General features: G+C 35.7%; 1 protein-coding gene, 1 non-coding gene and 1 pseudogene across 3 annotated transcripts; all 3 read left to right on the top strand.

Moving 5' to 3' along the window:
* Positions 1–6,533: 6,533 nt before the first annotated feature.
* On the top strand, positions 6,534–7,659 carry LOC143592629 (acidic endochitinase-like). The gene has a single exon (XM_077072508.1). It carries the CDS (start codon positions 6,684–6,686, stop codon positions 7,563–7,565), a length of 882 nt encoding a protein of 293 aa, XP_076928623.1. The 5' UTR covers positions 6,534–6,683; the 3' UTR covers positions 7,566–7,659.
* Positions 7,660–9,651: 1,992 nt separating this feature from the next.
* Positions 9,652–9,723, top strand: TRNAT-UGU (transfer RNA threonine (anticodon UGU)). Its single transcript has one exon. It is a non-coding gene; the product is annotated as a tRNA-Thr (tRNA).
* Positions 9,724–10,154: 431 nt separating this feature from the next.
* LOC143592631 (non-specific lipid transfer protein GPI-anchored 15-like) lies at positions 10,155–11,997 on the top strand (annotated as a pseudogene). The gene is made up of 3 exons (XR_013145954.1): positions 10,155–10,507; positions 11,131–11,265; positions 11,806–11,997. The product of XR_013145954.1 is annotated as a non-specific lipid transfer protein GPI-anchored 15-like (transcript).
* The last annotated feature ends 5,295 nt before the right edge of the window (positions 11,998–17,292 follow it).

Genomic DNA, 17,292 nt, shown 5'->3' with positions numbered 1-17,292 from the left:
AAATATCTTATCTTCTGTGCTATACCTGCCAAAGTATGGGCACAGTAGGCCAGATCTGACATCTGTCCGAAAAGTCACTTTTGGCGCAGCTTGCTTACCAACCCTCTTGGTTGTTAGAAAAAGTAACTGGCATAATCTTTTAAAATCTTCTTTTCCATGTCTTGAACAGTACTTTGACTGACCCCTCCCATGCTATGAACAGTAACCTGTCAGCCTTCCCCATCCCCTGCAGCTGCCACCATATCTCTTGCTTTTGATATCTTTTGCTTTGATTTGATAAGATCTTTTTCCCCAAATTCAAGGGATGTGTTCCCTAGGGTTTTCCTATAAATAAAACTAATTTCTTGGATAATTAAACACTACACTCAAACACTTAATCACTCCCCAAAATCTTTCTCCCTTACTCTCTGCCGAAGATCCTCAGCGACGCCTCCAACTCCCCTCTTTGCAATCCGTCTTCTCTTCTTTTCTGCCCAGAAATCTCGGTAAATAAATAATATATAATAATTCTTTTTTTAAATAATTTGTTTAAGTGACTTACATATATTCAAGACATAAAAACCAATCGATAAACCAATAACCTCTTATTTATAGGTTAACCTTCGCTTGTTTAAAAGTTGGTTCTTGCATTATCTTTCAACGCACCTTTTACAAGTGAGTAATCTCGTACCTAATCCCTTTTTATTTTTAACGTTTTGGGATGTTCATGTGTTCGTACAACTTGAGTCTTAAACTTGTTTATGAAATTATGTGCGCAAAACCCATGTGTTATGGACGTTTACTAGTGTTGTATATTTGTATGTGTTGATCATTAACCGCTTTGATCGGCCTATTCCGAAGTTTTCATGGATCCATTAGATGAACACGGGAGACCTATTGTTACGATTTTCTTGGTTTGTTTGCACATACACGAATGATTATTTGTTTTTGCTCGATTTGGAGCACGCTATGAACTATGAGCTATGATCTATTTAGGCTTGATCACAATCTGTTTACACACTATGTTGAACACCAGTTATACACATGTTGCGCGCAGTGCCTTGTTATTATCTATTTATTAAACTTGATTTCTCACCGACACGCAAGTGTTGACGTTTTATTTTAACACATGTTCAGGTTTGCTGTAGCTGCTTTTGGAAACTCGAGGACACGTAGGATGTTTTCTTTTACTTTGGACCTAGTTTAAAATATAACAAGACAAATTTATGTATTTGAATATTAAGTGTTATGATATGTGATTTATGTTACTTTATGGTGTGTTATGCGCATGCGCAATGAAATGTATTTATTAAATATTGACACCCAAATAGTGTCACGAGTAATGAAACAATTCGTAGCGCCCCGATGTATAATCCGCCTTCGGTCGGGGTGTTACAATTTTCTTCTTCCAGCAGTCAGCAGCGTCATGGCCCGGTCGTTGACAATTTTCACACACCTTTGAGGACGGAGCGAAATTGCATCGACCCTTATGATACCTTCTACATGTTTTGCACGGCGTGTTGTTGGAGTTAAATCGGCTTTGGTTTACGCCCTTGCCTTTGAATCGATTATTGCTTCCAGACCTTCTTTGGTCGTTAGTTGGCACGACCTTCTTGTCTTCTTCCTTGTTGCGGACCATGCCGCCCATCAAATAACCAGCTAACTCCATCGCGGAGTCGGCGGTTTATGGTAAGTGTGACCTTACCATGTCGCGGATTTCCCGCGGCAGTCCCCATATATACCTCGTAACGTTGCTGGATTCAGGATTCACCAGCTGGGGAACAAGACGACAATATTCGTGAAATTTTGTGTTGTATTCACAAAGATTCGTCCCCAAGACCTTAAGTTTTAGAAATTTCGTTTGGATTTGGTCGGTCTCATGCATGGGACAAAATTTTCCCATCAACAGAGTTTTAAACTCTTCCCAGCTCAGATTATACATTGCTTCTCTCCCTTTACTCATCAACATTGTGTTCCACCACTCGAGCGCCTCTCCCTTAAACATAAGGGCAGAGTATTGAATTTTCTCCTCCTCGGAACATTTGCTCGTTATTACAATCATCTCCATTTCCTCAAGCCACCTCACAGTCGTGATGGCTCCCTTATCACCATGGAATTCTTTCGGTCCATAGTATTTGAAGTCTTTAAACGAACACCCACTAATTTTAAACCTTTTGAACTCTTGCCTAACTCCTCCATCGGCGTTAGACTCATGAACACTTTCCTCGACTCGAGACGGATTCGGACGAGATTTTACAGATTTTCGAGAAGGATTAATGGAATGAGAATGTTTCGAATTTCGGGATTGAGACCTAGCCATGGACTCTTCTCTAACCGCATCCTTAATCATCTTTTGAATTTTGTTCATATATTTTTTGGGAATTTCTTTCTCTTGATTACCCTCGGGTTCTTTCCCCTTTTCTTTTCTTACTTCTTTTTCTTTTCGATTTATCTCTATGTTATTACTTTGTTCAGACATTTTCGTTTAATTTATCTTTTTATATCTAAAATTTAAACAACATTTCTTTTTATTAAACATATAATTTATTATACATTCATATATATATATATATCACAAAGGATATATATATTTATTCCACATTACATACATGTATATATATATATCGTTTCCACGTTATATATATACTGATCATCCTATCATTATTGCAAGAACGTTTCAACGTTCTTGTTACATACATTTATTTTACATAACAAACATAACTATATTACACATGACTTCTCCTTCACACTCTTCATTAACCTTGCTTTAATTCTTTAAAGACTTTTTCACCACTCCCTTCAGCTTGTTACATTTATGAAGAAGCTTCTCTCCCATCTTCTTCTTTTTCTTCTCTTCCTCAGCTACCTTCTTTCTCCAATCGTCGGTTTCGTGCAAAGCGCGATCCAAATGTTCTTCATATGATTGTGGGACTACGTCGGGGTATCCATATTGTGGAGGTGGGTCGCGATAACTCAATGTCACCATCTCGTAGTGATTCCTCGGTTCAGGATACGGGACCTCAGTCATGTCGGATGCAAGGTAGAAGAAAGTCTTTGCAGCCTTGTTTTGTTCTCGGATCTCATCAGCTTGTTCTTGAATCGATGGAATCCTTCCTTGGAATGGTGGGAGCTTGACGAAGCTTGGTTCCTCAGTTTCTCAAGGTATTGGACATATGGATCCATAGAACCGTAGCTCGGGTTTTGGGAAGTGAGTGATCCATCCATTGAGCTTGATATCTCATTGGGATTATCAAGATGCTCTTCTTCCGGTTCTTCCTCATTCTCTTCTTCGGGGTCCTCTTCTTCTTCACTTCTTCCTCTTCAGGTTCATCCTCCTCCATAAGCTCAGTGGTCTCATTGATTATCGGGGGCATTTTGAAACTTTCGTAGGGCATCATTACCCTCATCTTGGGCTTGTGGGATGGCCCTTCACCATTGTTGAGTTGTGAGTTGACTTCATTGAAAGTGGAGCTTCCGGTATGCCACCTTCGTTGATCGGAGTGGCATTGCATCCATTCGGAGGAAGGGGGATCTTGGTTCCTCTTTTATTAGTCGGTTTGAGAGAAAAGCATAGGACGGATGTGGATTTGGCAGGTATCCAGTTGAAAAATACTGCGGTATCTCAGATGGTTGGTAAGTGGGAATATCCGATGGATGGTACGTCGGTACTTCAGGGGGTTGATACATAGGTATGGTTGGTGGATGGTAACTTGAGTGCGTTGGTGGTTCAATTCCTTGTCTTGGTGGACTATCGGGAACGTCTATCGAGTAGTGTCTACTTCCGGGGTAGTACACAGGTTTGGTCAAGTCGTATTCCACATCTTGATCAAAATACGCTTCATAGTATCCATCACTCATGTTATCCTCGGGGTAGGGTTCGGCGATTCCGGCCTCCTTTGACTTGCGTATATAATTCTCTATATGAGCCTTGAATGACATCTACATTTTAGGTGGTTTAGATTGTGGAGGGAAAGAAAAGGTTTCTAGCCTATCTTGTCCTTAAAAAAATAATCAATTATTTCCTATACTTGGATTGAAGCTTGGGTACTGTTTTATGATACCCAATTCGCTAAGATCGATGGCTCTGATACCAACACTTGTCACACCCCAAACCACGGCCTAGGCGTATGACATTTATGTTGGTACCATAAGTGTAAATAAATCAGAGTTACGTTCAATTAGCGGAAGACTTATAAAACTTGTGGATTAGAGTTGTAAATATTACAAAAGACGGGATTACAAAGGATTCCCGTTTAAGTTTCAAAGGATTACTTGTTTTAATTACAAACCACCATTTATCATATTAAGTTTATATAAAACAAATACGAGCCATCGGATATATAATAGCACTTTGACATTCAAAGCGCTAATCTTGTTTACCTGCAAAATGTAAATAAAAGACGTCAGCAACGAATGCTGGTGAACACGCTGACACTAAAATATTTTCTTTTACTTTATTACCTCTCGAGACTACGCCTGCCTCGGCCCAACGTGGCTTAGGAATAACAAAGTTAAATAACACATTTATAAATTCAAGTCTCTACTCTAGGTCACCTCAGCAAACACCGCAGCGTTCGACTTAGTTAAGTACCCGTAAATATACACAAAGATCGTACTTCCCGCGGGAAAGCGTCCTATGATCAGGGTGGTGCGATGTGCCCATCGCGTAGTACAACCTATGAAAGGATCCAGACATACGTATACCACAGCATGTGGGCTAGGTTTATACTCTCATTTATAATGGTTTTAGGAACACATAGTTCCTTGTAAACAATTTTCATATAACATGTTTGACTCATTTGAAAACAAGTTTATAAAAGTTTGGGGGCGTATTCACCTTTTTGCTTTGGGATCGGCTTCAACACCGTCCGAGGGTCTTCCCCTTGCTATCTCGCACCTATAGTACGAGTATAACCATTTGTTAGTCGGATATACAATCCGGCTTAAGACCTTTAGTCTTATTTTATATCTCTACCTCGATGAACCTTTAGTTCATAGATTTCTTTTACTTGAAAACCTTTAGTTTAAAAGTAAATTATAAACCTTTAGTTTATAAATAAAAACCCGGCTTTTCTTCTTCTCAAAGAAACATATTCTTTTCTTTACTATTTAAGAATACTCATTATTACTTAAATAATATTTTCATAACAAAGAATATATACTTACACACATATATACGTATTTACAATTCATTCTTTTATTCTTTTCTTTGTTATGTTTTATATTTCTTTTATCGAGGTATCGAGTATAACCTTGACTTAAGGCTTAAGCCTTTAATATAATATTATATTATATTCATTTGACATTACGCCTAACCTTTTTGGCTTTTAGAAACCCTAGGAACTTAAGCAGTACTCCAACGCTGCTTCACTTCTTGATAAATTCTTTTCTCGATACGCCAAACTTCAACACTTGTTGGCACGCTTCTCGGGACTCATTGCCATGATAACAAACGCCTTATTGGTATGTGGGTGGAGGGTGGCTCAAACTTTGGGGAATCGTGGGTACACAAACGAGGGATCGAGGCACGCTTATCGAGGCGGATCGTTAATATGATTTTGGGAATGTAGAGAGATGTTAGAGAGAGAAGGGTAAGCTGGATTTGGTGTGCCTTGGATGAGATCCCGTACTTGCTATTTATAAGCAAAATTTGGGATCCCATCGCGCTACGCGATAGGCTCCTTGGCAAGCCCGTCGCGTATCGCGATGTAGGCTTGCCGAATCATTGAGTAGGCCTGCCACGTGGCGACACTTGGCAGGCGTTGTGCCGCGTGGCGACACGTGGCCGACGTGTTGCCACGTGGTGAAACGTGGTGGCAGATGGTGCCACCGTGTGCCATGTGGCACACGTGTCACAAACTGTCAGGCCACGTCATCGCGATACGCGATGACGTGGGCTCGACGGTGATCGCGTATCACCATTGACTTCATCTAGAACCTTTGACCAAGCCCTATCGCGATACGCAATGGGCTTGTCCTTTGTCCCGTCGCGTATCGCGATAGGACAAGAAATCAGAATTTTTAATTTAAACCCTCAAGTTTGGAATTTGGCAATTTTAGTCCTTATACTTTGGAAAGTTGACATTTTGAACTCGAAATATTCACGATGTTACAGCTAACACCTTGTTTAGGGTCGACGAACCAGATTATTTTTACAACTGTTTAAAAAAAATGTTTAAGTCATAATTTACGTCGATCAAGTATTTTATGCCAATTTATAAGAAATATATAGGCGTCATGTTTTATGGTTTAAACATAATTATTAAGTGAGCATCAACATGCAAAAATAATAATAAATAAATTTTTGGGTCCGGGTCGAGTCAAGTTTCACTGACACAAGATCCATGTAACACCCTAGTTACCGACGATAACAAAGACACAAATCTGTTTGATACCCTAGATTAATAAACCATAAGTTGGTTTTCTGACATAAACTTTATGCAGAAGACATCAACAAAGGACAAACAAAACACAACTAAGTGACAAACAGAAACTTTTTAATGATTCCTAATATTAATCCTTAATAAGCTAAAATAGGATTCAGCAGAGTGCCCTGCAAGGTGCTTGGTTTTTCAAAACACTACAAAAATAGAATCAACCCAATAGGCCAATCCCTTGGATATATAAACCACACTTCTCAAACACTTAAAACACACCATTACTTTCAACAACCACCTCAACTGAAAACACATACTTGGCTGAAAATGGTATACCGATTAGCACTATTATCTTCTTTGATGCTGTTACTAGCAGTACGAGCCAATGCCGGTGGCATAGCTATCTACTGGGGTCAAAACGGAGGTGAAGGCACCTTGGCTGACACTTGCTCGACTGGGAACTATGATTATGTCAACCTTGCGTTTCTAGCAACATTTGGAAACGGCCAGACACCAATGATCAATCTTGCAGGTCACTGCGATCCTTATAGCAATGGCTGCACCAATTTGACCACCGACATTAAATCATGTCAAGCTAAAGGGATCAAGGTGATGCTCACTCTTGGAGGAGCAGCAGGGAGCTATTATCTCAGCTCTGCTGCAGATGCGAAAAACGTTGCCACGTACCTTTGGAATAACTTCTTAGGTGGCAAATCATCCACCCGTCCTCTTGGTGAAGCTGTTTTAGACGGAATCGATTTTGATATCGAAGGAGGAACCACCCAACATTGGGATGACCTGGCAAAGTATCTTTCTGAATACAGCAGTCAAGGAAAGAAGGTATACTTGACAGCAGCTCCCCAGTGTCCTTTCCCAGATGCATATATCGGAACCGCCCTTAAAACAGGTCTGTTTGACTATGTTTGGGTTCAGTTCTATAACAACCCTCCTTGTCAATACTCTGGAGGCATCACCAACCTCGAAGATGCGTGGAAGCAGTGGACTTCTGAGATACCGGCAACCAAGATTTTCTTGGGGCTACCGGCATCAACTGCAGCTGCGGGAAGTGGATACATCCCTGTTGGTGACCTTACTTCCCAAGTGCTACCAGCAATCAAAGGCTCTGCAAAATACGGAGGAGTTATGTTGTGGGATAAGTATTATGACGATCAATCTGGATACAGTTCTTCTATTAAGAGCCATGTCTAGACTGTAAAAATATGGTTGTGAAATTTAACTTATATCAATCTTATATGTGAGTATAATATACGCTTATATGTTTATGTGATTCATCATCTTGTACAAACTCGGTTTTCATGTACTTTCTTGAACCTAAAAGTTGGATGAAGCAATTGCTCATGACATGTTATGTTTTGTTGAGCATGTGGTCTTTGATTACATATATGGTCCTTAGAAGTTAGAAGTACGCAAACATGTTACCCATGTTCTAGTTCATTGGTTTCTATCATCTTTAAGTTACTAATATTTGTAGAATAATGGCACTGGATGAAACATTTTCTGTGCTAAAAGACTCTGTTTAAAAACCGGTTCGGTTTGGGAAATCAACCGATTTTGTACACCTCTGGTTCAAATGGGTGCACCAATGCTCCCAGGCTTCATAGCTTGATGGGCTTAAGGTAGAGCAAGCCCATAAGAGATTCAATAGCATACATGTTTCGGGCAAGTATAAGGGTCGGGTTGGGTTGACTGTTGACCAAATTTTATATTTTCCGACTATTCAAAAAAAGTTGCAAATAACAAATGTGTGAATACCGAGTCCTCAAAACCACCGCCACCACCGTCACTGCTGGAAAACTTGAACTTGCATTTGCGACTGTCATCGGTCACAAATCATCGCTTATGGCTATTTGCGACTGATTTGTGACCAAAGATGCAGTCACACAATCCCTTTGAATAATCTTATGTTATGGCCCGAATTTTTCGCAAAATTTGCGACCGTTTTATGACCACCAATTGTTTCATGGATGCGAGCTTCGACTGGCCTTTTTGCTGTGTTGTTGTGAAAGTCGACCAAGTATTCACAATTTTAATTCTAAAATGATGGTTATAAAAATTGTACAAGAATGGTTAATAACTTAAAAGGTTTTTTAGGTATGAATGAAGAATCATTTAAAAAATACTTTATAATTATATAATTCAACTAAATGATTTTGGAGCCCAACTACACACCCAGCAGCATAAACACCAATGATATCAATCACAACTGCCCCACCTAAGTTTGTTCACCTTACCTTATCCAATTCATCTTTTTAATTTCATTACTCAACAAGTCACCAGCTTTTATTATTCGGGTTGATTTTTTAATTGAAATACATTAATTATTTCATTTTTCAAACCTCGTATGTATTTGTTCATATAGGGAATGAAATACAAAAGTTATTTTAATTACATAACCGCGTGGATAACATAAACACTTGTAAATTTGATTCAACTTTGATACGTAATACGTCTTTATCTCTCACGCTATATTTGGACACTAATACAAACAAGTACTGTTTATGCCAGAATTATGCTTAGTGTTTCATATGCGATTCTTTAAATAGTTAAATCTATTAAATAAAAAGAGTAAATATGTAATCTCTTTTATCTCTCAACACTCATATTTTTCTCTCATCTCTCTTTTTGATTCACTTGCATATACGGTATATGCTTGTCTCAGTGATATACATACATACGCATACATATGGTGTTCATCTGTCGACTTAAATAATGAATCCAATCATAAAGAAATATAATATGCCCAAATTATGGACATGTATATCTAAAAGAAATTACACATACAAAGGATTTTAAAACACATACACATGTGCACACACCTACTATGTTAATTATTTGCTCAATGAATCTAGGAGAAAAATGTTATTGTGTAAAATGCATAGCCAAAACACACATACAAATATGTCGGATTGCTAGGCCAAATGAAAAGAAAAGAGGTGAAGTGTCACGGTATAATAGCGAAAATAGCGGTAGGTAGCATCCCTTCGTCTTTTGGCAGGATGATATACAGGGAACAATGGCATTAACGTTGACCATCTTCCATTTCACGCCTTATCAATCTTGATCACCAGGTATCTTGCAAGACGAAATGTAACAATTAATAAGTACATAAATCTTATAATTTGTTAAAATTACCAGCGACTTGTATTTGTATATGGATTAGTTCTACAAGTACCATTATATTGAACAGAACATTTACCAAAATTAAAACAAATAACAAAAACAACACAGCCAGCATATAAGTAATCATATAACTTACAAAACATTAACCAAAATTGCCCCTATAGCTCAGTGGTAGAGCGCCAGTCTTGTAAACTGGAGGTCTGTAGTTCGATCCTGCATGGGGGCATGTTTTTATCTTTTATTTTATTTTTTTGCCGCTTTAAAAAAAAACTTGTAGAAATTTAAAGGAGGCAAAAGTTAAGATAAAAGATTTTTCATAAATATGTTAAAATTAAAATTGTTTAATTTATTGAAACGAACTATTTGGAAATTTTTATAAAAATTCAGTTACCAACTCCTAAAGAAGTCTTGGGACGTGAACATTCTGTTTAAGCATCATACTTACATGTTTCAAACCGTCAATATTAAATAAATACAACCAAAATCAATACTATTATTATATTACTTTAAAAAAAAGTTGGCTACCCAAACGGCCAAACTATATATTATATTCAAACCAAATTATTTGCATCCCAAGTCTCACCCTATAAATACATGATTTCATTAATCACACAACACCATAAGCAAGCCATCAAGCACACTTAATAATCACATACATATTTATTCACTTACTAAAATCCAATCTTAGCTAGCCAATGGCTCTAAAAGCGCAACAAGTCATGTGTGCGGTCTTGGTCCTAATGGTCATGGTTTGGGGTGAGCCCGGGCTCAATCAAGCACTTGCATCAACTCACTCATGAGTTTGTCTCCGTGTTTGAACTTTGTTGGCGGGAACTCGTCTACTCCTTCACCAGCGTGCTGCTCGCAACTTGCGAGTGTGGTCCAGACACAGCCGCGTTGCCTTTGCTCTTTGCTTAATGGCAATCTCCCCAATACGATTAATCAAACTCTTGCTATGACATTACCTAGTGCTTGTAATGTGCAAACTCCTCCGGTTACTTTGTGCAATGGTATAGTTTTTATTTTATTTTATTTTTAAATTTATTAAAATAACTAACGAAATTAACGGGTAATTAGTTATTATTCTCATAACATTTTTTTTTTTCAAAACTACTCTAGTTAAGTTTAACCTTTTCGTGTTTTCGTTACTTTAATATACGAAAATTAAGTTGGGACCTTTTTATTAGGGAATATATCATAGAATAGTAACCAACTGTCAAAAGTGTTTCAATTAGGTCACTCATGCATATTTTTATCAAATCGGGTCACTATATCTTCAAATCGAGTCTCACCGATTTTTTTTTATGTTAAGAAAGAAATGGAGGATAAGACGCGGGGGTCGGAATTTGCAATATATGTAGTTATATTTTTAGAAAATTAAAAAACGTTAATTATATTAAAATTCAAAAATAAAAAAATAAAATCCACGTCGCCACTCAACGTCAACATAAAAAAAAGATAAAAAGATTTCTTATGTAAAACAAAAAACAAAAACGTTAAAAAACTTGTTAAAACCTTTAATTTAATAAAATATGAAAGTTGAGTGACCTAATTGGAACACTTTTTAAAGTTGAGTGACCTAATTAGAACACTTTTGAAACTTTTATTAATTTCAATTTTTTTTATTTGGTAGGAGTTGCTAATGGACCTGCTAGAGGACCGGCTAGTGCACCTACGAGTTCAGAAGTTGCCCCGACCGGAGAGCCTTCAGAAGGAACCCCTGAAGCTCAAGCTCCTGCCACACCATTAACACCAACTACTCCTTCAGGTAATGTGCTAGACGGACTGTTTTTATAGGATTGTTTGGGTTAAAGTCGGACATGAATGAATTGCGCCAAGCTGAATTAAATAACAAAATGTACGAATGAAAAACCCGAATCAGACTGATCTAAGCTGTTTTTACTGGCCCGGTTTTGATTTACACCCGATTTGGCCCCTAACTAGATCCTGAACCAAATACAACTTGATGAGTATTATGATTCAGATTGGTTAACAAGTCAATCCAATTACACTAAAATTTCTTACAACATATTTTCCACTGCTTGCTCACTATAGTCTCAAAATATACTTTTAATGCACATAAACTTTTCAAGTTATATTTAAAAACTTGGATTTATAAAAAATAAAGTTTTATTTTCTTGTTTTATTTATTTAAGTTTCAACCCAAATCAGTCCAACCTGTCCACTTATAACAACCACTAAAGATTTATATGTTTCAATCCGAACTCATTTTGATCAAAAGAGCAATTCCCGAGTCCCCAACCCGCTCATATGACCCCGCTTTAATTAGTTGAATTTGAATGATCAGGATCAGGGTCGGGATCAAAAACAACGCCATCGACAAACAACAACGCATCGGATGGAAGCAAATTTGGAGCACCAACTTACCTTCTGCTTCTAGTTTTTTTGTTTGGAATGAAAATTTGAGAATGTTGTGATTGTTAAAGAGCTTGTTGTTGGTTTCTTCGTATTTTCACTGCACGATTTGTTTCATTTGTTTCTATGTGTGATTAAGATTGCTATTTGTTTTTGTTTTTTATTTTATTTTTTTATGTCATGTAATTCTTGTCTTATTTAATGTATAAATCTAAAATCAATGTGCTTTTTTCTTCTTTTATACTAGTATTGAAATTACAATCTTGTAACTATGTTATATCTTTTCTATTTACATCAAATTATTAATTTTCTTCTTCTATTAGTTTCAAATTTATGATTTATTTTTAATTAATTTAATTAAAATGAAAGGAAAAATATGTTATATGTTTGATATTGACTATTGAGAATATAAACATACGATGGGTATTGTTTTATATGATGATTATATAAGTTATAAATAACAAGGAGCTAGTATATATATATATATATATATATATATATATATTTGTGTTGTGGAGACGGTCACAATGAAAATGTGACCCAATGTTGAGAAATTGTGTCAAGTCAATTATGTGTATTCATTCTAGAAATAAATGATGTTATTGTTGTGGAATTGCTAGAACAGGAAAATCACAACGGCCGTTTGATTGGATCTCATGGAGCATACTACAAACACCTACATGCCCAATCATGATGACAAGTTGTATTTCTCTTTAATATAGTCTTGTAATATTTATTTAACTAGCTTTAAAACCCGTGTGACACACGGGATGCTTAAAAAATATATAACTCAAAACCATTATTATGATATTGTATTTAGCTTTTTTTCTACTTGAGTTTTTGGACAAACTGGACCAACAAATCAACATCTTCTCCATCAAAGTCAATCCTAGTCAAGAAGCAATGGTATCACAACAATTCAATTTTCCATTAGATTTGTTAGCTCTAATTTTGCCTGCCTTACATTTATATCCTTTACTTCCATCCTTTCTGTTAGAATTTTTAGCATCTTTAAGTTGACAATACTTGCAAATTGTCATTGGCTATTAGTTGTGTCCTCCACTTTGGAAGTCAATAGTGTCTAAAATGTTACAAAATCACATTATTTCAATCACAAATTGTGATCTATAATTGGGAATTAAGATAATTAAGGATTTTTTTTTTGTTGCAACATTTTACATTTTGGCCTGCTTTCAAGCAGTTCAAATAGTTTTCTTAAGCTACTTGTCTAACCCGCTTGACCTGGTAGGAAAATACAATATCCGAACTAATCCATTCGTAACTAAGCGGGCTGCAATATATATACACAAATGACTTGTGATATAGAAGCACTCCTGAGACTCCATCTTCACCATTGTCAATAAAAGAACATAAAAGTTACAACAATAGCAAAGAAAAAAAATCTAATATTGATTTTAAGTAGAGTAAAAAAGGCGCTCGACCAAACGCTACACGGTCATTTTGACCATTACTAAAGATAGGATCAACATCTAATTTTTTAAGACCTTCCACTTCTTTAATAGCAAGGCCATCCACATTAGAAACTGGGTTAATATCTAGCCTGCACCTAATTTATTACTTTCCACATTATGTTCCATCAACAGACCTTGTTACAAACTGCTCAGGATATCGACCTTTGGAGACGTGGGATGAAATCTAATTGGTGTTGCATTCCAAGACTTTTAAGTCTAATGGATCTACACTCTGCAAATAGCAAGTAATTGATAACCTATTTGTGCTCAAATCCTTTTTTAAAAGAAAGATGGTGATGATATGAAGATGATTAAAAAAATAATTTCACCAGCTTACTTTTTTGTAAAAATTCAAATTCTCTTCTAAATTTCTCAGTGGCGGTGAATAGTTTAGCCTCAATTGGCAAAATTACTTAATGTTTGGGGGATTATTAAAAACACATTTCATTCAAATAAACAACATCATAGAATTTACATATGGGTATAAAATAAAAACGATTACAGAAAATAAAGATGTCAAGTAATTATACCTTGAAGATTGATACGCAAGATCATAATCATTAACCCTTGAGAAAAATTAACAGATATAAACAAACTACAACAAAATGGTAAATAAGAGCAGTGTCTTTTTTGGTTTAAAAAAGCAATGTTTATTGCTCCTCTCTTCAACACAAGTGGCAATTGATGTTTATAATTGAACCAAAAGTATACAAAGTTTGTTTACTTCAAACACAATCTTAGTTCACAAGCCAGCAAATACCCTATCAAAATTTAAGTTTAACCAGCGTGAAAAAAAGTCAAAATCATATATTTATTTCATTAAACTCCAAAATCAATTGACATATACAAAATTGTACCAAAAAAGAAAACGGAGATTGCAAACTGAAATCATAATCATAGCTAGATCAGTATAAGATTACCTGTGAACAGTCTTGAATCTGATTAAAGACGCGAGATTAAGATCGGAAACAGACTATTCCAATTAGTTCTTTCAAAATATTAAGATTTTTAACCTGAGAGAGGTATATAATTTTTTTTTTTTTTTTAAATAATCGAAGTTTTATATAATTTACTATAAAATGATTACAATAAAGTGGCAGGCAAACGGGTGACGATGGCAGAGAGGAAGGGGGAATATATCCAATTTGGAATTAGGGTTTGGATTTAGAACAGGGTCGGAGTGTTCTTCCAGCGGGAAAACCATCCTCAGAGTTAATATTTGACAGACACGTGGCTTGAGGATTAGAAGAGTAGATAGGATTAACGCAGTCTTAATTTAGAGGTTTTATATTTTTAAAATTATTTCTACTACTTTTTAGTTATTTTAATATCTTTAATTAATTTTATATTATTTTATTTGCTGTACCTAATTAATTGAAATTTGGTTTACATATGGGAAAGATGGATACCATAGATTTAGGGAAAAGATAAATAATAATAATAATAATAACTTTAACTTGATGTAACGGAGATTAAGGGGCTGAGGGATAAAAAAAGGCTAGATAGAATCTCCCCGCCCTAACATCGGATATCTTGTTTTTGATCACTAAAAAAATAATACTCATTAATCTCAAGTTCAGTGTGAGATCGAGTAACTGTTCATATAATGAGATAAATAGTGTGTGTTTGTATAATGGATCGGTTTTGGACTTTTTTTAGAATAATGAGCCGACTAAAAACTCTTGTTTCGTATGGTATGATCGTAGAATCCATATTGTAGGTTTCCCCGCCATGACCAGCTAGTTACTGGTGCTAGCTAGCCGGTGGTGATGTTGCCAGTACTATCCTTGTTAGACCCCGATGACTTGCCGTGTCATGTCACCTCTTTTGTCAACATATGGTGGGGGCTAATAATAAAATCTTTACGATTGAAATAATAATTATTGACTTGTTACATGTGATATGAGGTTTATGGTTTCGATCCTTCTACTCTTAAGCACCAGATGTGCAAATTTAAGATGTAAGTACTAGTTAGAAATATAATACAATTATATAACATAAATAGAGTAGATAACAATTTATGGGTCATTTTTATTTTTGTGGGATGGTAAGGTGATGAGAATGTAAATAAAATAGGAGGTTAATGGTTTAATTCTTGTAGAGTGCAACATTTAGCTGCTAAAAAAATAACAATTTATGGAGTAATTCTTCAAATGATAACGATACAACACAAGTAAAAGAAACTAAATAATATAATTCTCAAAACTTATATTCCATATAAATTAAAATTATGTATTACTGTTAATTCATCACTTAATTCTGAATTTTCAAATCAAACACCTATCGTGACAAAAGCTTTGCTATACCTAAGTTATGTCATTTATGTTTAGAAAACGTAATTTTTTTTGTTTGAAAATAGTTTGATAATAAGTTAGCTACTTAATAAATATGATATTAACATGAATAAGTATATAACTTAATATGAAAACTTTGCATAAATAGTTATAATTATAGTAGAAGAAATCATCTATTTAGGATCAGTTGGTAACTCGAATCTCCTATATATATGCATTTCTTGATTTCACTTAAACTGCATTAAAAAACACAACATATTTAGCAACTATACAACCAACTTGACCGATGGCACCAAATACGACCAGCATGGGTCTAGTCTTGATCCTAGTGATCATGCGATGGGGTGAGGCCATGGCTCAATCCGGCTGCACCACTTCACTCACTGACTTAGCCCCGTGCCTGAACTACACATCAGGGAACTCATCGTTTCCGTCCTCTTCTTGTTGTTTACAACTATCTAAAGTTGTGCAAGCTCAATCGCAGTGTTTCTGCTCGCTACTAAACGGCACTGGGGCCAATCTTGGGTTGCCGATGAATCGGACATTAGCTTTGTCTTTCCCTCGTGTTTGTAACATACAAACTCCACCGGCTGGCCAATGCAAAGGTAATATTTCATTTGTTACTAATTTAATAATTGAACTTGGTAAAAGGAATTTTACAATATCAAGACTGGCTAAACTATAACTTTTTATAATTAGTCCGATGACTAAACGGTACGGATGAAAGTTTACATGTTAAATATCAAGATCCGTATGTATTCGCTATTATGGTGGGATCTTTGACAGTACTAGAAAACTGACTTTTATCAAGGGATATCCGTCGTAGATATCCCTTGGTAACACACATACACCCAGTTTTCCAATAGGCCTAGACCGGCAAGTCCTACCTTCAATGACGGATTCTCTTGTCGACAAAGTCCTTTGCTTTGTAGCATAAATGGAAACTTGAGCATTCCAGTAGGATCCAATAATCTTATTGTTGGTAGGTGTTGCCAACACGCCGACATCTTCAACGGGGATTCTCCGATGAGTAATTCTCAATCGAATTCTTCTTCCTCGCAAATCACTCAATATTTTATTACACAATAAAGTCACTCTACATGTTAACTTTTAATAATATATTGATTGGAAAAAAAGAACTTGGAACCAATATTTTTTATTTGTTTTCTTATATGTCCTTTTTTCTTATGTGACTTATATTTTCTTTTTCATGGTTGTTTATTTGTTATAGGTTGTTTTAAAATTAAAAACTATGGGTTTGTTCAAATTTAACATCTAGGGAGACTTTAATGTGCAAAAATTTTGTTAAAAAACTTTTTTGAGAAATTAAAAAATACAAAGCATGTTAATTTTTATGGTGTTTGTCCCAAATAAATTTAAATGAAACGTCTTTTACAAAAGTTATTTGAAAAATGATTAAAGCCAAAATGCAGGAGGAAAAAAATCGAGCACCTCAAAAAACACTGACGTGTCAAATGGAACGAGGGAAAGGGTACGTGCACATATACCAACATTGGCTCTTTTCATTGTATTGTGCGTATCTGTTGTAACAAACTTTTAAATTGTATAGTATATGTCGTGCATTTATATAGTAATACATGATAATGCCTTGATGCATCATGCATCGAAGCTCTAAATAAATGGTATTTATGT

This window comes from Bidens hawaiensis, unplaced genomic scaffold, assembly GCF_021521415.1.
Source record: "Bidens hawaiensis isolate Kalapana, Puna unplaced genomic scaffold, B.hawaiensis_p1.1 tig00041118_1, whole genome shotgun sequence".
NCBI lineage: Eukaryota > Viridiplantae > Streptophyta > Magnoliopsida > Asterales > Asteraceae > Bidens > Bidens hawaiensis.
The sequence above is the reverse complement of the archived record's forward strand: the minus strand, read 5'-3'. Positions and strand labels throughout refer to the sequence as shown.